Source organism: Sitodiplosis mosellana, unplaced genomic scaffold, assembly GCF_009176505.1.
Source record: "Sitodiplosis mosellana isolate CC-2019 unplaced genomic scaffold, AAFC_SMos_1.0 Smas_scaffold_6226, whole genome shotgun sequence".
NCBI lineage: Eukaryota > Metazoa > Arthropoda > Insecta > Diptera > Cecidomyiidae > Sitodiplosis > Sitodiplosis mosellana.
In genome coordinates, this window is record NW_022601467.1 from 12,753,672 (window position 1) to 12,777,151 (window position 23,480).

The window sequence follows — 23,480 nt, forward strand, 5'->3', positions numbered from 1 at the left end:
ACGGACGATTATTTCTACTTTAATGTTCAACGCTCTGGCTACTATCGCGTCAATTATGATTACAAGTCATGGATTGCATTGCATCACAATTACGACAACTTACCAGAAATTGTAATCGCTCAAGTAATCGACGATTCATTGAATTTGGCACGCGCCGAAATTGTTTCGTACGATATCCCATTGTCGTTCTTATTGAAATTACGTGCACAAGACGTTCTGCCATGGGCCGCCGCAACATCTGGCATCAAATTTATCACAAATATGCTAAGCCGTGAACCTGCTTATGAACACTTTAGAGTGAGTGAAAAATGAATAAGAAAAAAGAACAATAAAAATAACGAGGGATTTCGTTGTGATTTCAGGCATTTATGCATCACATCATAAGACCAATTTATAACGAGATTGGTTTCGATGAACAGCCAAACGAATCACACGTGGAACAAATGCGCCGAGCAATTATCGTTTATCACGCTTGTTTCTTCGGTCATGATTCGTGTGTAAATAGGACACAAGCCATCTACCGTGAATGGATGCGAGACCAAACACACAATTTGTAAGTTAAAAGAAATCAGTTTAAATTGAATCTCGGTCAAAAATTATCAAAATTCCCTTTCTAAACTCAATTGAATGTCAAAATTCACATTCATATTTTTCTGTATTCAGAATCAATCCGAATCTAAAGAGAACTACTTATTGCACAGCCTTACGTGAAGGTTCTGCCGAAGAATGGGAATTTGCATATAATCATTACTTAAAAACGACCAGTGCTTCCGAGAAAGAAATTATTTTGGACGCTCTTGGCTGCACAACAAAACCATGGCTTCTGTCAAAGTATGTAAACAATAACTATTTTATGTTCAAATCGAAAAAAAGTTCGAAATACTCAATTGAACTCTCTTTTTTTCTGCAGATATTTGAACATGACGATTACATCATCGTCAGGAATTCGGAAGCAGGATGGTCGACGTGCGTTTATGGCGGTCGCTCAAAATAGTCTCGGCTTTGAAATGGCGTTCGAATTTTTAATGTCAAATATCAAAGAAATTAGCGAATATTTCGGTGATGGTTTCTCAACGCTCTCGAAGATGGTTGATTCAATTACAAAATTCATGAACAAAGACTATCATCTCGAGCAATTGAAACAATTTAAAATCAAGGCTGAAAAACTCGGTCTCAAATCTGTAGAATATAGCATTTATTTTGCTGCGAAAAAGGTCCAGAATAATGTTTATTGGCGATCACGTTCCTACTATAAATTAAAAATGTTCTTGACATCACTAACACATGGATATTAGGATCAATTTATACTAACAACATTTTTGTAAGCAGTTTTTCTTAATTTTATCGTGGAAAATATTATAAAAACTAGGGGCTAACCACGGATTTTTTATTGACAAAATCTATTTTTATCGCCCAATTTTAATGACATCCGTAAAAAATTGAAAAAATCTGTATAATATACAGTGTATATATTGAATTTTATCGTTTAATATCGACTATAAACGTTCAGTGTGCTGACGTCATTACCGATTCAAAAATGCTGGAAGTGGGTTTTGGTGGATCCTCAGGATCGTTCAGTACTGCTCCCGGTTCTGGAAGTGGATCCTCAGGATGGGCCAGGGCATTGTCAAACCCAGTCTGGTCCATCCTGAAGATCCACCAAAAACCCACTTCTAGAATCGGGAGCAGTTCTGAACGATCCTGAGGATGCACCAAAACCCGCTTCTAGAACAGTATGCATTCGTTAAAGCGAAAAAATTACTGCAAAAATCGGGCAAAATCGACCAAAATGTGATCATATCGGAATTTATTTGTTTAAATGATCAAAAAATGTTAAAGTCAATCATTATTGGTTATTTTTAAAACTGTGGTTAGCCCCTAGGTAAAAAAGAAATGACTGACTGTAACTAAAATCTACTAATAAGCGACTTTAGTTAACTGAGCAGATGTTTTTTATGAAAGAAATAGTCGACTACGATGAAACTTTAGCCAGTCGCTTATTTTGATGATCATAGTTATCATTGTTTTTGTACTAGGTTATCACTTTTATCCAGTCAACTATTTCCCAAAATAATCGATTTTAGTTAGTTCAGTCGGAATATTTCCACACGGGTACATATGAACCAATCCGTTTCTACACCAATCTGATTGATCATTGATTCTACTCTAATTAAAAATTGAATATTTTACAGTACATTCTTACAAACAGTATTCAGCTAGCTTGTGAACGTTTATCAACAATAGCGTAACAGCTTGGATTTATGAAAATTTCATTTCCTTCGAATTGCAAAGTAGGGTTTGAATAAAACAAAATACGAAAAAATTATATATGGAGATGAATAATAATCAAAACACAGACGTTTGTAAGATTCTAATTAAAAATAAAGTAAAAGCAATGGATAATGGACCATGTTGTACTTTATCATTTCCCGATTTTTTTCTCTTCTAAGTGTGGTTTGGTTTGTCTTATGTGCCCATATGTGTCGTTTAAAATTCTACTGAAAACTATTACTGTTATCAGTTCTTTGATTTGCTGGTCATAACCCCCGAGAATTTATTTCGCGGAGTGATTTGTGGAATTATAAGTTTTCGATAGAGTTCGTCATCAATGCCATCGTTCCCCTGAGATTCTATTTCCGTTAGTCTGATGCCTTGAGATTGAACATTCACATCTTGAATTTCAAGCCTGCAAAAAAAACAATTGCTACACTGCATGACTTATACAATAAGTTATCCATTTCAGTACCGCAATGAAATATTTTTGAGTGCTTTTTTAGCAATGACATTTCCGGGTTCCATCTTTAGAATGTACGAATATATCTTGTATGCCTCGTTCTTTTGATCAGTTGCCACCAATGCTTCACATTTCCTAAGCATCGCCTTTACATTTTTCGGTTCCAGTTTCAGGCATTCATCACAATCTTGCATACACTCGGCGTACTTTTTCTGCTTCAAGTCTGCAAAAAAAACAACGAATGAAATCGATAACATTTGTTTACAAACGAGAAAAAACCGGCCAACCGACAAACAAGTGCTCGATTGTTATAAACAGCAGCCGATGATTCATATGTTAAACTAGCGTTATATTCGATGATTGCCTGTTGATAATCGCAACACTTGAAGAATTCATTCCCTTTGATTCGATGCCTGAAAAAGAGCAATACATTGTTTTGCATCTGTAGCTGAAGAAAATAATGGCTTATCAATTGCATGCGTACTTATCAGCGAACTCATGTTTCTCAACATCGTTGATTTTTTCGAGTAACGTTTTCTCGGGCAAAATTTCAATCAGTTTGGACTTTTTCTGCTGTTGTTTTTGCGCAATGGCAGCTTTTTCACGAATTTGCTCCTCGGCCAAATCGATTTTTAGACATTCCGTATCTGAAATGAAACAACAAATTGAAATTTTCCTTTGGATAAAATGATTCTAGAAGAGAATCATTTGAAAATATGTGCCTGCATCAAATTTATCCCATTGATTATAATCAGTGGCGTTAATTCGTTTTTCTTTATTTTTGACGGCAACTTGAGTTTCAGAAGAGTTGATCACAGTTCGTATTGGAGGCAATGAATCTGAATTATCCTCACTGTTTGATTGAACTCGCATCTTTCTATCTTTACTTTTGATACTCTGTACAAATTCCTAGAATTGATTAGTTTTTCGTTAGTGAAAATTCGAAAAATTAGTTGAGACAATCATTCAATAACAAGAAATAACCACTTAATGACAAGAAATGTGTTTATACTGTGGCGTACATTGATTTCCTGTTTGTCATTCATGCTGGTTCGTTGGCATTTCACTTCGATTCGAAGCATCCGATTGTCTGGATCCTCTCCCTTCAGTTGTTCTTCAGCGAAACGCGTCAAATCCGGATAGTATCCTTCTTCATTCGATTTTAATATTTCTATGATTTTCTCCAATTCCCGGACATTTCGGCAGTCTCTTATGTAATCAAAGTCTAAATGATCAACTGGTATTGAATACTTTTCCAGCAGCGACTTTTTCTCGTTCATTTTCTCCACTTTCTTTTACTGTATATCGCTTCACTTTATCATATATTGAAACTCTTCAATTCAAAAAATATGGTGACAATTGGAATTTTCCATCAAAGTAAACAAGATTACTTGCTCAATTGGAACGTTCGATGCAAGCAAATTATGACATTTTGACATTGTTGACAAGCGTTTCCATGCCATGCACTTAATCGAGGTTAGCGTTACCTAGGAACCGTTCATGCAGTTGTTATCTTAAGAGCGTACATAAAAAAGGGTGGCCAAGAGAAAGTTGGAAAACAACTTTTTATGATTGTTATTCAATTTTTTTCTCGAAAAATCTGTTCAGTCATGGTAAATAATGGTCTTCGAAAAAAACAATGATTACATCACATGAGAGCAATGGACACACAAAAAATGGACTAAATTGATACGACAATTATACCGTTCAAGTTCAAAAGATCTATTTTTTCCGCTGATTCGACTCACTCCAGAGGATTGTCCTATCAATTATTATGCGATTATTAGTCATATGCCGGTGAGGCATAATACCCGATTACCAATAATCACCCATCTGTTTTGTAATGTAAAATAAAATTATGCCGGTTTATTTATAAGATGGGAAAAAAATCAATTTATACAAATAAATGCAAAACATTGGTATAAAAGGCTCAATGGATTGCGGTGAATTTTCAGTAAGTCACAGTTTGTTAGCAATAGCAAGTTGTTTCAATTCACAATGACATCCAAGTACGACGAGAAAGACATTAAATTCACCAAGCATTTCATCGATGGTGATTTTCGTGATTCCAAATCCGGAAAGTACTACGAGCTGTACGATTTATTGAAAGACAAGTCGTGGATAAAGGTGACAGAAGGTGAAAAATACGATGTTGAAGTGGCCGTTACAGCTGCCTATCGTGCATTTGACTATGGCACCGAATGGCGTAAATTGGATCATACTCAACGCGGCCGCCTTTTGTACCGTTTGGCCGAGCTGTTGCAACGTGATTTTGACTACTTAGCTTGGTTGGAGACGAGAAACACCGGCAAAACGTTGGAAGATTCCAAATTCGATGTGAAACGCAGCATTGACTTTCTGCGTTACTATGCCGGCTACACCGACAAATTCTGGACTCGTACCGATCGCGACAAGGATGACTACTTTGAGTTCACGACCAAAGAACCACTTGGCATCATTGGATTGCTTGGCGATCACATCGACCCACTCTGGACGTTTATTCGTCAAATTGCTACAGTTCTGGCTGGTGGAAATACTTTGGTTTATAAACCATCGTACAAAACTCCATTGACCACTCTCTACATCGCCAATTTGATCAATGAAATCGGTTTTCCAAAAGGTGTGGTTAATATTGTGACTGGCAAAGGAACCATCGTTGGCGAAGCACTCGGCTTGAATGAATACATCAAACATATTACGTTCACTGGTCGCCGTGAAATTGGAAAACTCTTCTACAACTATGCCGGTCAATCCAATTTCAAAACGCTCAAATTCTTCTTCACCGAAAAGACTCCATTGTTCGTGTTTGATGATGCTACTATCGATGACGCTGCTTTGATCGCTCATCACGCTGCATTCTTCAAGGACGGTAAGAGCAGATATCGGCCCGTTCGCATTTACGTTCAAGACAATATTTACGATAAATTTGTGAAACGCAGCATTGAATTGGTACAAAAACGTCGCCTTGGCGATCTCTTCGACAAGGACGTTCGCGTTGGTTCATTCATCGATGAATGGCACTTCAAGAAATTCTTGGACTATGTTGAAAAGGCCAAGAAAGATGGAGCTAAACTCGAGTTCGGTGGAAAACGTTTTGGAACTACTGGATGGTTTGCTGAGCCAACCATTTTCTCCGATGTTCGTGATGGCTGTAAATTCCTTTTGGATTACGAGGTGTACGGACCGATCCAGCTCATCACTCGCTTCAAGAAATTCGAAGACATTCCAGACTACTTGAGAAAATGGAACTACGACCGCACCATAGGTGTCGTTTCGAAAGATTTCGGCCGATTTAAACTACTCGAGCGCCGCCTTGACGTAAATCTTTTCTTCTACAATTCTTGGCATGATTTCAAACCATACTTGAAGTACCAAGAGAGACAACAACAAGATTTTGGTGACTATTTCGATCAGGAATACTTTGATCGCGATGCCATCGAATACTATTTGAAGAAGAAAACCATAGACGGTCTCTGGGAAACACGTAAATACGATACCTACACGTGGTGAATGATCTAATTCATCTCGTCGGCTCTTGATTCATGAACAAGACACTCCATCTATGTCCAAAATTTGTCTGTAAAACCGTTTTAAATCTATCAATAAAGCCAATGCATTGAATAAAAGCAAATTCGATTTTTTGTTTGTTTTGACATTAAATATAATGTATTTGCATAATTGAATTGAAGAATTTTGCATAGTGTGGTTGTGTTTGTGTAACATTTGAAAAATTTCTTCATATCTAAATGAAAGCATATTCATTCGAGAAATATAGTATGAATTTTCGTTTGCTGTTGCATGCAATTGTAAATTGTAACTAAAGTTTAAACTTGATCCTTTTTGTTTTGCGTGTTTTCTTTGTCGTAAATGATGTGAATTATCGATATTAGTGTTGTGAATATCGACTAATCTGAAAGAAACTAAAAAAACATGTTCGTTTGCATTGGAGTGGCTGTGTCGGTACGTGACGACGATGCCAACCATGCACGCACATCTAACTAATAAACATTGGTGTCTGCATTACAGTTTGGATAAAATGTTTAAAAATAAAAAAAAGGTGAACAATATTCGAGACGAGAATGATGAGGTGCTACATTGCGATATGCAATTCAGTCGACTGAATTGCTTGGCGTTGCTGCATTTATTTGAAACGCTGCAATAATCTTTCGGTTTTTGTTTTGGTTACATCAACAACAGCGCGATAAATCGTGTAATTGTTCGCCTCGCCGTTTACATTTTGCATAAAATTTCTACTTAACCACAATTAAATAGGTATCACGTGCAAAACAAAATTTACAATTCTTCTTTTTTCTCTTACGATCCTAATGGTTTGTGTGAATTGTTGCTAAAAGAAAAAACCAGCAGAAAGAACCAAAGAAAGGATAAAACCAAAATTAAAAGGAACATTTACACGAAAATTTTCAATTTCCAGTGCGAGCGTAACTTGCGATCTGATCTGTATTCGTTGTTCATGGATCAATTACAACAGGAGGCTATGAGTATTTTGTCTCATCGATCATTTTTTTGCTTGCATTTTGCTCAATCAGAGCGTCACGAATCAAAAAAATGTGAAATTTCGAAATGATTTACGGTATGGCTGGATAGGGTCACACGGCGCCAAGGAACCGAATAAATTTGCAATGAAAGCACTGATGTAATGAATCAAAACAAAAATAAAACTTAAATAAATATAATGCTAGCTTGTTATATGATAAAATTAATTTTTTTTTAAAAACCTTTTAAACATTTAGCGCTTAGGTGTTTCTCTCACGTTATACATAGATATCTTTTACTGTACTTGCTTATTTAGAACGATTGTGTGTGTTTTTTTTTGGATTTTCATAGCAATTTTTCGTTCCTCTTTTCATTCTCTTAGACCTGCATAGGTAAATTATTTATGTCACAATTGTTTCATTTATTTTAGTTAATAAATATAAAAGTTTCTTTTTTGTTGTTGCTGTAATTTAAAACGTTCTAACGTTTATTTTTCCCATTTCAGTTGCCTTTTCATCATATTTTCTGTTTTATTATTTATCTAAAGATGTTCACAATATATATATATATATATATATATATATATATAATAATGTTTGAACCAAAGCGCAAAGCAATTCGACAGAAGAAAAAAAAAATTGTGGCATAAAAATCTGAATACATCTAAATTGGTTGATACAAACACATGTGGACAATATGCTTGGATATTTTAAGGCGCAGCGAAAAATTCCCAAAATGAATATTATTTTAGTTTTATTTCCTTTATGTTGTAGTAAATTGTATGTAAAAATCTAGCAAAGCATTCAAATATCATCGCTGATTGCATGCATCAATTCGAAATTTATGTAAATGATACATATATATATGAAAGTAGCAAAAAGAGCACACAAGGCTAATGAAATCCGAATCAGCGATCATATTTTTCGGTTCTATTTCATTTGCTTATTGTTTAGAATAAGGTGATAATTATTCCAAGAGCTGCATTATGTGTTGTGTAGTGGGATGTTGACACCGATACTCTTTTAGTAGCTGCGAAACGGTGATGTGTGATTTTTTTTTCTCTTCATAATAATATGTTGTTAATTCTCTAACAGAAACCGATGGTGTAGTTTCGCGCAAAGTGTCCCATTCGACGTTGTCGTCCAGCTGAGAAAGAATAGTTGAAATTCGAAATTAGTACAAACATAGGGAATTCATTAGTTGACACTCAAACACAGACTTGACTGTGATGAGCGCAAATTCATTTTGGTTAAGTCATTTTTATTTTATTTTATCGCAAACACATGGTATCGCTTTAAATTGTGCAAAAAAAAAATTAATTAAGAAACGAAGCCAATACCAACACAAAACCGCGTTCTAAGATTAAAAACACTTGAACCGTCACCAAAAAAAAAAAAAATGAAATTAAAACGAAATTAATGTGTGCAAAAATGAGTGAGTCACTGCAAAAACGGTGATTGCCCGAGCGGCGAAATATTTTAAGTTGATATCCAAAAACTATTTCGCACGTTCGACTGACAGCCGCTTTGCTCGTCATTGCCCCATTTTGCCTGATAATTGACCAATAAGAGAAAAAAAAAACAAATTAACGCGTTTTCGTGTTCAAACTGAAAAGCAATTTATAAAATTAGAAATATTCAAGAAAAAAATAAATAAACGAACATTGAACTTCGTTTAACACCACAGCACAAAAAAAATTATATAAGGTAAACATATTAAGAACTACGAATATGTCTATTTATAAAAATGAAAAAAAAAAATTGCGAGTTTTCTTCTGTTTGTATTGCAAAAATATTGTCTAAGAATTTCTATAAATGTTCCACTGCCAAAGTGTGTGATTTTGTTGTGCGAGATGTGTTTCGTGTGACTATCACTCAGACAAAAAAAAACATTATAAATATATATTCCCAACATCAAAAAAATCTACTGAATTCAAAAGCAAATCAAAAAAAAAATTCTTTAAAATAATAAAAATTAGAAAAAAATGAATGTAATGTGAACCCATGTGATTGTTTCTTAGGTGAATGTGTATCTGGAAAAAATGTGTAGAATTTGATTGAATAATAAACGATAATTACAAGTCCGATAATGTCAGTGTGTACTAACGAGATATGTGTACATATGCAAATTGTGTGTGTGTATGTGTGATTTTTGGTATGTTTTTTTTTTCGACTACACACAGTCAGAACATGTAATATTGTGAACACCTAACACAAAACATATGGACGAACGAAACGATGCAAAATTCCAACAAATGAGCATTTTCATACTCTCTGAATAGATAGATAGATATATTGACGATCAATAGACAAATCATTATGCAATCTATGCTATATTGAGCATTTCAGCAAACTAATATGTTCATTACATGAATGCTTCTTTTTTTTTATTTCGGTTTTGAGAAATGGTATTTCCGTTGTAATCAAAAGAAAATAGGTTTTATTGAATTTTGGTACTGATTGAAAATAAAAGATGAAAATTTCACAAATGTACAAGGAAAAGGATGCTTAGAAAAGAAGAGAGGATGTTATGTAGTGAAATTTCTATATTTCATGCATAATATTTGATCTGTATTGAATTTTGAGGGAAAAATAGTGTTTTTTTTTTAAGAATGAACATGAAACAAAAATAATATCGAATCATTTCAATTCACCATTCACCAGGGTCGATTTTTTTCACCAATATAAACATGCTTAAACAAACGAAATAACTACACCCAACACATATAACCACATAATCTAGCAGATACAAATAACAACTAAAGCTTTTACAACTGAAAATAACGATAGTAAGCGTGATAAAAAAAAAATAGTGCAATAGAACGAAAAAAAAGGATAATTAAAAAATAGTAGATAAATTGTACGTACTGTTTATATCATAGGATTTTTATTTATATATTTTTTTTTACTTATTGAGATGTCGCTTTATTTGCGCTGGTTCAGTCGGGAAATTCGTACTGTAAAACATTTAAAAAACAAATTATGTGTCTAATGTTCCATAGAAATGTGGTTCAAAATTAATTGGAAAACACAACTTATTTTTTTAGAAAAAAAAAACGACAACAATTTGTTTTAATCAACTTCATTGAGTTAATCACTCGACAATAAACGCAGCCAGTCAATTAGAAATATATGCATTAGTTTCAGTCAAATAATTTTTTTTTGTTGGTCAATTTAATCGAGCAAAGCAAATCATTAAATAAACTAAAAATTAATTATCACAAATTAGGAAGAAAGCGAACGTTAGCAAACGCGCTTAAATTTTATGCAAGAAAAATTAAAAATAGAAAAACTAAAGGCAACAAGTTCAATTTGTTGAAAAAGGTTGGTCAAGTCATATAATTTTGGCAGAATTTTTTTTTTGCGGTGTTAGTATATACCCCAGAAATGTATAGTATATTGTTTTAGTAAATGTTTAGTATACTGTTACTAGTCATAGACATTATTGATAACAATAAAACGGAGAAAGCCTCTTTAATTCACAACATAGATTCAAGTCGTTATTTTTTTCGTTGATCGAAACACAAAATTGATCACCAGCATTATGTTTTGTGCTACGACGTTTCAAGCGATTAACACAGATCAAACGAAAGAAAGGAGCACACAAAGGGTATTTGGAAGGTTTAGAGATAGATCAAAAGCGTTAGAGTTCGAGTAAATTGCGGAAAAAATCAGTTTTTTTTCTGTGTAGCCGAACGATTCAGAGCCATTCAGTGAAAATGCTGAAGCCACAAAAAAAATCGTAACCACAACAATTTTTAAAAAAGATAAGAAAAAAAAGAAAAATGTACCTTAAAATAGATTTTTTTTATCAATGTGTGTGTTTTATGTGTTTGTATTTTTTAAAAAATAGTTTTTTTTATTTGATTTTTTTTTCTCATGTAGTTTTTGGCTTTTTTTATGTGTAAATCCTTCAAATCATCGTACAGATGACTCAAATGGTTTTCGGGGATATTTTGAATATATTATAGGCATCTGTCGCTTTCTTTCACTCAATGTTTTTGTGTCTGTGTGTGTGTTTTTATAGATTGTTTTTTTTTTATATATATTGAACTGGGACTTGGCTCATTTAATCATCGCAGTTTTTCTATTATATATATTATTAGTAAAAAATCTGAATTGTAGGCGGAGGTCAAGGTCTTTTCGTACTGCAAATTCGTTTTAATGGAAGAAAGAGAGAAAGAGAGAAAAGAAATTCATCAAATAATAGTTAAATGATCGAGAGAAAAAAAAGAATTGTTTCAAAGAATTAAAAAAAAACAACAACATTAACAATAGCATTTGTTTGTCTTTTCGTATCACAGTAATCTAATATGTTTGCGATAGAAAATTGAGAGTGTCTAATCTAAAGGTCGAGAACGTTTAATGGAAACAAAAACATTCTCGGGCTACAATTGGTGGAGAACGGCGACATTAACAAGGTATCCGAAGGTCCGATGAATGAATGATTTGTGATAAATGCAAATGGACGCTTCCAGTTCGAGCCATTTTTCTTTTATCTTTTTTTTACGTGTTGATACAATACGGAACATGGAAAATATGTTTAACATGCAGACAAATGAATGAGTTTTGGTGTTTTGTTGGTGTTTCGAATGAAGTGCAACGATTTATGGATACGGACGATGGTCAAACATTGTACACATTTTTGTTATGGTAATTACACGAGGTCATATGCAGAATCATTTTAGGAATGCCAAGAGATACAGAGAAATAGAGAGATAGTGAAGATTATGAAGATATATATATTATTTGGGTTAGCGAGAAGAAAGAAAGGATAGTACCTTCGAACATGTTTCCATACATATTCGACATCTTGATTTCAAATCAGTGTGATTCATGTGTTTGCAAATTGCACAGCATGATATTGAATGTGCATTTAGATTTGGATTTGTTCTGTTCTGTTTGTGTGTGTGTGTGTGTGCATGTGAACGTTTTAATTGTGTCAAATTTGTGTATATATCTGTCTTCTGTGAAATTTTAATCAGAATACAAAAACAATGAAAAGAAAAAAAAAACTAAAAACAATCGAAACAACGGGATCAACAACATCTAAGTCAAGAAATACGTGTGCTATGTAACAAAACGGAAGAAAAACAACAAATTGGTGTAATCGGGAGGGAAAAAAGTTGTCAACATCAAGTTGGAACAGCCATTAACAACAATTAATGTGGATTATTTTTGCTTGGTTTCGCAACAAACAAACGAGTACACACGGTCGCGCTAGTATGCCGCTCTGTATGTGCCGGGGACTGAGACAGCGTTTCGCCGTTTGATTTCGATTTCTCTCAGCAACCGAACGCAAAAACTAAGCCATTTCGAACAAAATAAAACATCAACAATATTTTCTAAACGGTAATTATTTGCTTGGTTATGCTTTCAACTAGAGAACCAAAGTGACAGCCAAAACGAAACATAGTATAACGAATTTGTTGCCAATTTCAATGAATTTGGCATGAGAGAGGAACGTCACTCACGAATGCACAATGTGTGTGTGTGTGTATGTGAAAAACAGTTGGTGTTGATTTGCAATGGAACAGCATTAATTGGTTTGTTTGTTTTCTTTATTGCGACAGAGAGAACGAGAATTTGTGCTTTTCTCATTTCGTTTCGTTAACGCGAGCACGATTTTCTAGCTATCATTCGTCATCAGTGTATGCGCCACGAGTGACTACATTATCTGGATCGATCTCCGTTTCAATGTCATCGGGTGGTATCGGTGATGGAGATGGTGACAAAGACAATGGCACTCGTTTCATACTCTTTCGCAATTCCTCCAATTCATCGTCATCGAGCGCATCATTTGCTGGCAGAATCAACTTGGGCATCGTCCCCCGAACCTTCTTCACTCGCACAACTGTCGTCATTGTACGGTTTTGCGAATTTTTTTTTTCGTTTTCAAATGAATTTGGTTTTTTGTTTGTTTGTTTGGTACACATAATTTGAGACGACCAATTTGTTGTTGCAAATGAAAAATAAAACATTTTTGATTTAGAAAAATCTTTGATTTGAACTAAATAAAAGAGTTATTTACAGCATTTGTATGTTAATAAAACAAAAAAGAACAATTTTGTGTGTTGAAAATGGGAAACAAAATTGGTAAAGTCTCTATATAACTTGAATAGAAGCGAAATTTGGTGAAATTTGTTGGATTGGTTTCAGGTGTCGATCCAAAACAGGTAAATAAAAATTAACGCGTGTAATTGGTGTAAATTGAAGATAAACAAAAAAAAATGTGTCAGAAAAGCTTCGCGTGTGAATATTGCAAATGGGCTGTATATCGTTTGCTTGGCTGCTATTGTACGGTGTGTGTAAGTTTGTGTCTGTGTATTTGTTTGCATGGGTTTGTCATAATTTACTGACCACCAATTGCCAGTCGCTAGCACGATGAAAAACGCGTGAACAATTAATTTTCATTTGCTAAAATCTGCCTTTGCTTCGAACTTGAACTGTCAAATTAACACTAAATTATCGTCACATACAGAGGAGAGAGCAGAAAAAAAAACACACACATATTCGAAGATTATTTGTTCGAGAGACAGAGAACGCGACATTTAAGACACGACGAAAATGCAATGAAAAATGAATGAAAAACCGTCAAACAACATTGAAATATACGATTCACAATTAAAAGATCAAACGAATTTTTTGATACGCATAAATTGCAATAAATTCTCGTGAAAATATTCAATATTTAAATTGCGGTTCGCATCATGACAAAAAAAATTATGGTTAGATTCGTCTTCTTTTTTTCGTCTTTTCTCGCAAATAAACACGAAAATGATCATGGCAAATGAGCAATGACAACAAATGTGCATCGAATATGTGAATTTTTTTTATTTCTTAGTTGCGATCGTGATTCGGCTCGTGAGAAATTAATTGGATGCGCTTTTGATGTGTAGATTTTGATTTGAATAGACTCGGACTTTTTTCCCTTCTCTTATTGACGAACGTTTTAGATAATTAGCGATGCGTACAAATTCATTGTCACTAACGCTCAAAACACTGAAAATGTCTATGGCACACAGACACATACGGTAATGGCTTGTTTGAAACTTTTTAAAATAGAATTCTTTTTTTTGCGTTTTTTCGTTCACTTCGTGTGTGCGTTTGGATAAATTGCACTCTTCTCATTATCATTGAATGTGCTAATTCGATTTGAACGGCCGTTGTGAGGCGTGCAATTAGCACGAAGACACCCAACTGGTGCACTCTTCTTCATTCATATTGGATTAATTGTTGTTGCTCTTTCTATTTTTAAGCATAAGTGATCCGCCGATGTGTCTAATCAATTGAATTGTTATCATTAGGCGAGCGAGATAGAGAAAAAAACACAGAGGAAATTGAAGGAATATGGTTAAAAAATAGCAACAGATAATTGGCAAATTTAAACGAAATTAACGAGAGAAAAAAAACAACAAAAATTTAATGAACAAATAGAGAGAAATAAGTATGAGGGAAAGGAAAACAACAACTACTAAATTGGATTCAAAATGCACCATCAAATGATAAGTATCAAAACAACACATCCGATTCGATCAGTAATAATCAGTACCATTTGGTTCTTTCTCATTTTTTCTTTTCTGTTTGTTTGTGTGCGTTTTTTTGTTTGCTTGGTTTGGTTTGTTGTTGCTGTGTTATCATTATGAACACAAAGGCAATTTTAATTGAATCTAAACTAGAATAATGTTGTGCCACGAAAAACTTGCACGGAGAACATTTTACTCACAGATTGCAAATGATTAGACCAATGAATAAAGAAAAAATTTTTTTTGAGAGATTATAAAAAAAAACACATTTAAAAGAATTGGTAAACAGAATGTGGGATAAAAAGCCATCTTTTACCTTCATCGTTCAAGTCATGAGAGAGATAGAGTTAATCTTTTCATTCATCATCTTCTGTGATTATTTTTTTTCTCGTACGAATCAATCGGTTCGAGAAAACACACTGATCGGCTTGATAAATGTATCAATTATTTTTTTTTGGTTTGAATTTGGAAAAGAATTTTGAAAAATATGATAATTTGGGCAAATGTTCAGTTTTGTGCTGATCAAAAAAATTTCACGCAATAAAATGGACAATCGAATTCGACAATTGATGATATTGGTCATTTTCAGTATTTTCTTTTTTTTTCGTTTTTCTAGTGACTTGAAATTGATTTGTCGCGCCAAATATTCATTGTGACTGCTTTTTATTCTTTGCATAAATTTTAATGTGCATAATCATCGCTTGATGGTGACAATGGTCGTGAATATGATAATTGATTTTTAAAGATTTCCTCAATGTTAGCAGTAAACCGTTCAGGTGTACCTTGTTTTTGTGCTGATTCACCTAAAATTAAGAGATGATCCACAATGAAATAAGACACTTTTGTCGATCGACACAAACAGAAAAAAAATTAAACAATTTAACTTAAAACTGATACGATAAAAAAAAGATACGGTAACAAAATCAAAATGACTGTGTAGAAAATCAAAAACCCAGAATATCTCAGTGTGTGTGTGTGAATCAAATGAAACCTTTTCTGAGCACAGAACAAAATGGATAATCGCATGAATCAATCCAAATGATGAGTTCCACATCCATCGTATGAACAAAAAAGAATTTATGGTGACTCGCAGAGAAATCGAGACTGAAATCTCAAAATCTTAATCTAATTGGTGTAAAATTGAATCAATGTTTTGTCTGCCGTTGCTTGCATAATATCGGACGTGTCGCACTTCTACCAATGTTTGCACAATCAATTGAATGGACAAAACCCAAACGATGAAAAACACATTTCTGTATTCAATACATGTCTTGTTTTTTACTCTCTTTTTTTCTACAAATATGTCGATGTCGCCAATCCAAGAATGAATATATAGTAATGTCATTAATTTGTTGAGCGGAAATGAATATGAAAAATTGTCTTTTTTTTCTTCGAAGATTGAAAGAAAAGTATAGAAAAGAAAAATGTTTGATATTTCAAATGTTGTAAATCAGCTGGAAAAAAAAACTACTCACTTCTATCAATGTTACGCTGTAGATGATTGGCAATTCTGTGACGGGCATCGTTGAACTCCAAGTGCAAACCTAATCTCAAAAGCGATGAATTTTTCTCCACCAATTCGGTGATTTCCATTTCGATTTTGTTGCCCAATACGGATGATCGCTGCGAGGTGCAAAAAAACCCCCCCAGAATAAATCAATAAAATGTTGCGTGTTTATGGAAGTAGAATGTATAATATGGCGTCATTGTTGCCAAATCAAACCTGATTCGAGGCTCTGAACTCTTCAATGCTCTTGGCCTTCAATAATGCTCTAACCAATACCACAATCACGGCAGGACTTATGAAATTCGTTTCCACATTTAATACTCGTAAAGTTTTATTTTTCTGAATGGCTTCAGCCAACAGCAATGCAGTTCGATCAGTGAGCCCAACATTGGTCAATGATAAGACTTCCAAATGCTCATTCTCGGATAATGCATTATACAATTGCTCGAATTTCTCATCAGAAATATTCTAAAAAAAAAAAACAACAATACAAAGAATAATCACGGTGCTATGCGGAATGGTTGAACGGAAGAGGTAGCGGATTTACTTTGATGTTGTTCAAATTCAATTCGATCAATTTGGTATCGTCATCCTTGACTCGTTTAATGGATTCCTCGACGTCTGTATTGTTTGGTGGATCTTGTGGGAAGATTTTTTGTTGACTCGATTTTGTGATGCCATCCCAACCCAAGCCAACAGGTTGCCCTATTTTCCGATTTTAATCGATTATTAGATAGAATAACAAAATCTGTCTGTCTTCTCTTCTTACCTTTGTTCAGCAGCGACGCATGATATTGATCTTGATTCATCATTGAATGGAAGCCAAGAATAGCTGCTCGTATACACGCACGCGCATTATTTTTGACAAATAAAGAAGGAAAAAAAGAATCGAATAAACAACATGAAGCAAAAACGATCGATGATCATCATTTTTCATAAATATTTATGACAGAAATTGTTGAAGAAAAAAAAACGAGAAAAAAATAGGAACGTTTGTGATTTACTGCACTCGCAAAGTTTTACTTTAAAAATAGATGTTACGCTCGAGAAAATTAATTGTATTTTGAAATATGGATGCCGTATACTTTTTTAAGCACTTGAACATCTTCATCTATTTGTCAGTTTGTTAAAATGTTTATGCGTTTTTTTTTCTTTTCGACTGAGAAATTGTCAAATGTGATGAGCATACAATGGACGAAGACAGACTTCGTTTCCACCCAATCGATTGCTATTTATGTAGTGCTCAAAACATTGACTATCTTTTGAAAGAGAGAAGCCAAAGAAATGCTCAAATAGCGTTGCCTACCTGCCAAATCGATTATTTCTTCTTGTGATGCATCGGTTAGTGCTTGCTCATATTCATCGCCCAAATCAATGGCAATCTTTTCGTCGGCATCGAGTTGCGCTGCATCTGGTGGTGGTGCTACCCATTTTTTGCCGCGAACTTTTCCCTTAATGAATGGCTCAAATTCCGGTCTGTCTGGTGTTTCTAATGCTTCTTTGTTGATGTGTTCTATTAACTTTTTTCTATTCAATGGACCGGTCGATTCCTTTTCACAGTCATAGTTGTTACGTTGGCTCGGTGGCAAAAAGTTATCCTGTGTTTGGTAATTTGGTAAACGAAATGTATAAAATACACAAATTTCCCATTCGAAATGGCTTTTGTCATAGATACTTACATCTGGATCGACTTCTTTGGCCAAAATTTTAATTTCCTCTGCCGACAATTGTGCCAACAGTTCGTCGACATCAACCTCATCGTATTCGCCCAAATTTTTTCCAAACAATTTGGCTGGAGTGGTCATGGTTGTCGTTTTGGTTGACGAAGAAGTCTGAAAAAAAATCAATAACATTTCGAATGATTAAAATCAAATCGATTCAATTTCATTCTCTTATGAATACACCACACCACAATCAAGCGGATTGGATTTTTCGTCATTTCATTTTGAAAATCCACAGAGACACATTGAATGATGATAGCAAGTGTGGTAAATTCGATTTTATGGCTTCATTGTTATATAGATTCAATGTTGCAAAATGTTATTTTTACGATCGGGATTTCGTCTGCAGTGTGTGCGCGATAATCGGATGGAGTCATTCAACTCTCGCGACACACGATGCACTTACTGCGTCTGCGACATCATGTGTGGTGTGCATGTGACTCTATTTAAAAGATTAAATACGAATGTCACTCGATCTGGTGCGCCGTTATTCTCTCATTCTTTTTTACCGTAAAATTGCGACTCAGCATCTAAGAAAGAGGCTGCCAATTGTCTGAGCAATGACAATGATAATAATAGGATGGAAATGGAAAAGAAACACACAACACGTAAATGCAATGCACTTTAGTCGCATCGTCGACGAACAGAAGTGTGAGTCAAGACAAGTCGTTTCCCATTAATTTCTCGGCGATTCACCGTAAAATAAATGATTTAATTACTGTTTAATACATGAATTGAGTCGAGTGTGGCTCATTTGATAAAAATGGTTGCGTTGAAGTCGCCTTTTATAGCTTAACGCTTTCCTCCACAATGGCAATGCATTCATAAATTAAAGCCTTGAAGCTCGATTCACTGCTGCTTGAGAATTTGTTTCGAATTTGTTTTGATTTTTTATTGGGTTCTGTCCTTATTTAAGCATTATAATTGCTTAATTGCGTCCATCGTAAACGTCTTTGTGTCGATGTGTTCTCACTCTCTCTCTCTCTCTCTCTCTCTCTCTCTCTCTCTCTCTCTCTCTCTTCGGTTTGTTGGGGAAAAAGTAGAATCAGGCTGTGGCTTTTATTATTGCTCAAATCAGTGGCTTAAGCCAACGGCTATATGGATCTAAATTACTATCATGGATTCATCGAAGCAACGATGGGTGGTGAATTCACGCTCAGAATGAGCACCGTTTTCATGCTTATTAGTAGCTGATATTTCAACACCGTCTTCCATTCGTCCACATAGTAAAATTAGGTTTCCAACGATGTACGTAAGCAAGCTAACGCGCCGTTTATGGCGCGAATCTGTTTTTTTTTTGGATTGCGGAACAAAATCCAATCTAAGATTACAAACTGTTGTGATGTTTTCTGCCCGAGATAATGAACATGCAGAAGCTAAAAATCATGTCAGAAATTGCACCTTGTATAGCAATCATTACGACACTAATTGGGCTGATGGGCTGCTAACTGGCTTGCTGACAGCCGGATTAATGCCAAGAAATGATACACTAGACACGAAAAGGCAACAAGAGTAGCTACAACAACGACGACGACGACGAAGACGAGGAAAATGAAGAAGACGAAGAAGTAAGCGGAATCATTGCAATTTTATCCATCCGAATGCGATTAAGTAAAATACCAAATCGTCTGGTGCTGGATGTGTCGCATGAGGGAAAAGCTCTCGCGGAATGAGAGAGTTGTACGACCTAAATTGTTTGGTTCAACGAGTTCACTGTAACGGCGTATTGTTTTCGAATTTGTTAAAGGAATGGAGCACAAAGCAAAAACCCATGGACTGCCATTTGGCACGCACATTTTTTCTTGTGCTCTCTTTTCGTTTCTCATTTTTTTCTCCTCTTGTTCTCTCTCTCTATTATTTTCTCCCCACAATTCCATCAATCACAACTGCTGCCGGCTCAATAATGATGATATTAGCCTTTTTTTATGATAATATTACATACCCACACACACACACACACACACACACGCACGCTCATCGTAGAAGAGAATCTTTGCTGAAAAGAAAGTATTTACGGAAAATAGCTGCTGTGCAATCTCTGGAATCAGTTAAGTTGCATCAAGAATTCGTTGTCATGCGACAGGCATTGTTTTGAAAACGGTGCACATTGTTTTTTTCCCTCTCACTCGCTTTTGTTTTTGCCTCTTTTTCGCTGCCGCATGTACTTTGTATTTGATTCACATGCAAATCACCGTGCATAAGTACAGAATGTGCAGCAAACTATGAAGTCAGCCGACTAAGAATAGCGATCTTGTGAGCAATGAATGAACAAGAGGAAAATGCAACCAGAAACGGGAGAAAGAAATGAGAAGCAACACGATACACACGTAAGACAGTCGAGCATTGTGAGACAAGATGAAGTTGAATGACGACGACTACGAATAAAAAAGATCAACAAAACATTGACACGACATTCAACAATGGAAAAACGTTAGCCCATTGTTTATGCAACAATGACTCGGTGCGCACTTAAACGCTCGAATTTATTTCACACAGTGGACACATCACGAAGTCACATTCGGTGTGTGTAAATTGAAATGAGGAACACGAAGCGGCCAGCCAGAGCGGAAGGAGAGAGAGAGAGAGAAAACCAAACAAAACAAAAGCATGTACGAAACGACTGAATTGAATAACGGGCCGCGATATTTTAATTGTCGATCCATTCGATACGTCTTTTGAATATAATTTGCCCGTTCAATTGAAATCGAAATACAGCGATCGACAAAACGTAGTAAACAAACATTGTTGAGTGAGCGCAGCCCGAAGAATCTTCCAAAGAAAGAAAAAAATAACCCATTTATGAAACACTTACAAATTCAAAAACGTAATTGATGCATGGTAAGATGCCTCATGTGAGGTTACGCAATCCAAATTAATTTATTCAGATTGTATTTATGCTCTCATTGTTTTCACGTGGAGCAAATGAGCGGCGTGTGTGTGTTTCATTTTTCATGTGTTTAACAATTTCCCTTTCGATCGATTGAAGTGGTACGATGTACGGTTTGAAATCCATTCGTCTAATTGTGTTGGGTCGGCCGGTCAAATTGCAATTTAATACACTAATTGCAGACGATCTAAATGACCGAATATGGAAATTCCGGTTAAATATTGTTATGCATTCGATCGAAATAATTTCTGTGCGCAACACAATTGGCAAATGAAGAAGAAAAAGAAAAAACCGTAAGATTTCGAATATCGAACATTTGTTTGCAAAGTCACTTCCATCAGACCGTAGCGATGGAAAATTGTTGGAATAGAAAATTTGAACACTGCACAAAAAATTGTACGTTATGGGAACGGATCGGCTGGCAGCCGTTTTATTCGCTTGATTATGTAAAAGTTTGTGATTTTTCTTTTCTTTCCATTCATTTGTAGAAAGGAAAAAGAAATACGAAAAAATGAATAATATGAAAGACAAAAAAAGAACGCCAATTACAAACTGCACACACAATTTCTGGCTCGTTCATGAGGAGGCATTAGGCCTGAACAAGCGAAACACAAAACATCAAATTGTTTATTGCCGCATGAAAATGAAATTTCATCCAATTAGCCCCAGAATGTGTTTGGCCAAACGAAATGAGAGAATATGAAAAAGAAGCGTTTTACTTTTACTCGATCGCTGCTCTGAACGTTTGGATTTTCTTTTGGGATAGTTTATATTTGTTTTACTTCTTTACTATAGTTCGTTTGTTTTGGTTTTTGTTTTATTTCATTTTTGGTTGTTGTTGTTGTTGTTGATGTTGTGGTTATTACTTTTTTTTTGGAGTCTCGCGAGAGCACTTTCAAATTTTCATTTCGATTTTTTTTTTCTGCTGTATTTGTACTGTCGACAGAAACAAAATTTACGGCGCCAAAATCACCGCCGCAAGCAAGGAAAATCATATGAAAAAAAAAGTACAGTACATTCATCAAATATATAAATAATAAACCAATTATTTGACTTGTTGAGCTAGATACAGCTCTGCGGCTATTTATGTATGCGCCAATTTTTATTGCTGCGATACAAGTGTGTGAGCGTGTACGCGATTTGTGTTTAATAAAAACGGCATTTGAGCCGCCTGGAAACACCTCATTAGAGGAATAATTGGCAATTAACAAAATAACCACATCCAATACGGCCAATCGGCTCCAATGTGCTAGAGTACACGATGCATTTTCCATTCAATTGGAAGTGCATAAACTGCTTGTAGTTTCCGCGGTAGTGTTTTCACAATCGATCAAGCCGAATGTTGACAACGGTTTGTTGTTTCATGCATTCAGGCGATTGCTAGCGCCGTCAATATGCAGGTAAAGTCAGTTGCCACTTTGGATGTTCTGTAGTAATGTTGTAATTCACATAGAAAATGTGGTATATGTTGCGATCATCGTCTGATTTACTTTATCTTGGTCTCGTTCTCATTTTGGTGTGCATATGCCGTCGTAGTCGTCAACAAAACGGTATCTCAAGTGGCCTGATGTGTTTTCAGTTCAAGAAACTGTACATTTTAAGTGACTTAAATGAAGCCACTCAAAGACAACACAGCATACATTTTGAAACATATATTTTTTTTCCCCGTTGAATCATATTGAACGCTTGTTTTTGTTGCACATTTGACGAGAGAGAGAAAGAAAAACCGACATACAAACAGCAGAAGAAAAAAAAACAACTAAACACAAAACATGTTATTGTCATGACTTTAACGAACGGCTTTTACAGAAAATATTAGCTAAAAAGGGCAATTTTACAACAATTCGAACGCGTTTCACAAATTCGAAGCAGCAATAACGTCAGTATGAAAGATAATACTTTAAGCCAACCAAGGCAACGCGGCTAAATTTAGAAAATGCATATTTTCTTTTTATCTATTTCTCCGTTGAACAACATGAAAGTGCGCGTGGAGCAGTGTGTGCGTGTGTTTTTATTTTCAATCTTTTTTTTTCTTTCCTCGTTAAGGGTAATCTGATTGCATCGATCACAAATTAAATGCTGGTATTCTGATCACATTGTGTGCGAACAGCATATGGCAGCTATCGTTTTGGGTTATAAACATGATGTAATTCAGTGTGTGTATGCCATTTTTTTTCCTCTGCTGGGCCACTGTATACAAACAAATGTGGCAAGTGAGAAAGTGCTTATGTAATTAGATACAATGCACCACTTACATCTAACCAATTAGTGCATGAATGAATTGACGACTAAATACGATAGCGGCAGCGGCTGCAGTTTGATATAATATAACGATTTCACATTTTTTTTTTCAAATGCAGCACACATTTCCGCCAACAACAAGACAGTTGCAGAGAAATTCAATTCGTCGGCCCGCTTGTATTACAGTTCGAACTGAAAATTTCCGATCAAAAAAATGGATTCAATTTCGATTCTTATTCGTGAAAATGCAGAAAAAAGCAACAACAATGTACGCGCTCGACACACAAATGACATTCGGTAATAATGAATTGAACATAGCGAGAGAGAGAGAGAGAGAGAGAGAGAGAGAGAGAGAGAGAGAGAGAGAGAGA

General features: G+C 35.0%; 4 protein-coding genes across 17 annotated transcripts in view; 2 read left to right on the forward strand and 2 right to left on the reverse strand.

Annotated features, from left to right (window-relative positions):
* The window catches only part of LOC129579510 (aminopeptidase N-like), a 25,941-nt gene extending 23,536 nt beyond the window's left edge, over positions 1-2,405 (forward strand). The window contains exons 9-13 of the mRNA XM_055469667.1: positions 1-297; positions 363-553; positions 664-831; positions 911-1,321; positions 2,193-2,405. The exon at positions 1-297 is cut by the window's left edge and continues 82 nt beyond it. Of these exons, the coding sequence (XP_055325642.1) occupies positions 1-297; positions 363-553; positions 664-831; positions 911-1,295 (1,041 nt within the window). The 3' untranslated portion in view covers positions 1,296-1,321; positions 2,193-2,405. The remainder of the gene's footprint in view (positions 298-362; positions 554-663; positions 832-910; positions 1,322-2,192) is intronic.
* On the reverse strand, positions 1,771-4,590 carry LOC129579501 (sperm-associated antigen 1). Its single transcript, XM_055469657.1, has 6 exons — positions 3,757-4,590; positions 3,457-3,643; positions 3,219-3,381; positions 3,026-3,147; positions 2,747-2,957; positions 1,771-2,686 (listed from the first exon to the last, which is right to left on the reverse strand). The coding sequence occupies exons 1-6, from the start codon at positions 4,012-4,014 to the stop codon at positions 2,518-2,520; spliced, it is 1,110 nt and encodes a 369-aa protein (XP_055325632.1). The 5' UTR covers positions 4,015-4,590; the 3' UTR covers positions 1,771-2,517.
* A 142-nt stretch (positions 4,591-4,732) lies between these two features.
* LOC129579445 (omega-crystallin-like) lies at positions 4,733-6,244 on the forward strand. The gene has a single exon (XM_055469525.1). The coding sequence runs from the start codon at positions 4,733-4,735 to the stop codon at positions 6,242-6,244; it is 1,512 nt and encodes a 503-aa protein (XP_055325500.1).
* A 1,720-nt stretch (positions 6,245-7,964) lies between these two features.
* The window catches only part of LOC129579497 (tropomodulin), a 34,316-nt gene continuing 18,800 nt past the window's right edge, over positions 7,965-23,480 (reverse strand). For 6 of the 14 annotated variants that reach the window (XM_055469633.1, XM_055469635.1, XM_055469636.1 and 3 more), the window contains 9 exons: positions 17,940-18,092; positions 17,567-17,858; positions 17,030-17,092; positions 16,808-16,965; positions 16,477-16,728; positions 16,229-16,376; positions 15,536-15,556; positions 12,702-13,081; positions 10,096-10,184 (listed from right to left, as the gene is read on the reverse strand). In XM_055469633.1, coding sequence (XP_055325608.1) covers positions 12,864-13,081; positions 15,536-15,556; positions 16,229-16,376; positions 16,477-16,728; positions 16,808-16,965; positions 17,030-17,092; positions 17,567-17,858; positions 17,940-18,092 — 1,305 coding nt within the window. In that variant the 3' untranslated portion in view covers positions 10,096-10,184; positions 12,702-12,863. Of the gene's footprint in view, positions 8,375-10,095; positions 10,185-11,018; positions 11,376-12,701; positions 13,082-15,344; positions 15,557-16,228; positions 16,377-16,476; positions 16,729-16,807; positions 16,966-17,029; positions 17,093-17,566; positions 17,859-17,939; positions 18,093-23,480 lie in introns of those variants that run through there. The other 8 variants (XM_055469642.1, XM_055469644.1, XM_055469646.1 and 5 more) reach the window with 5 other exon arrangements.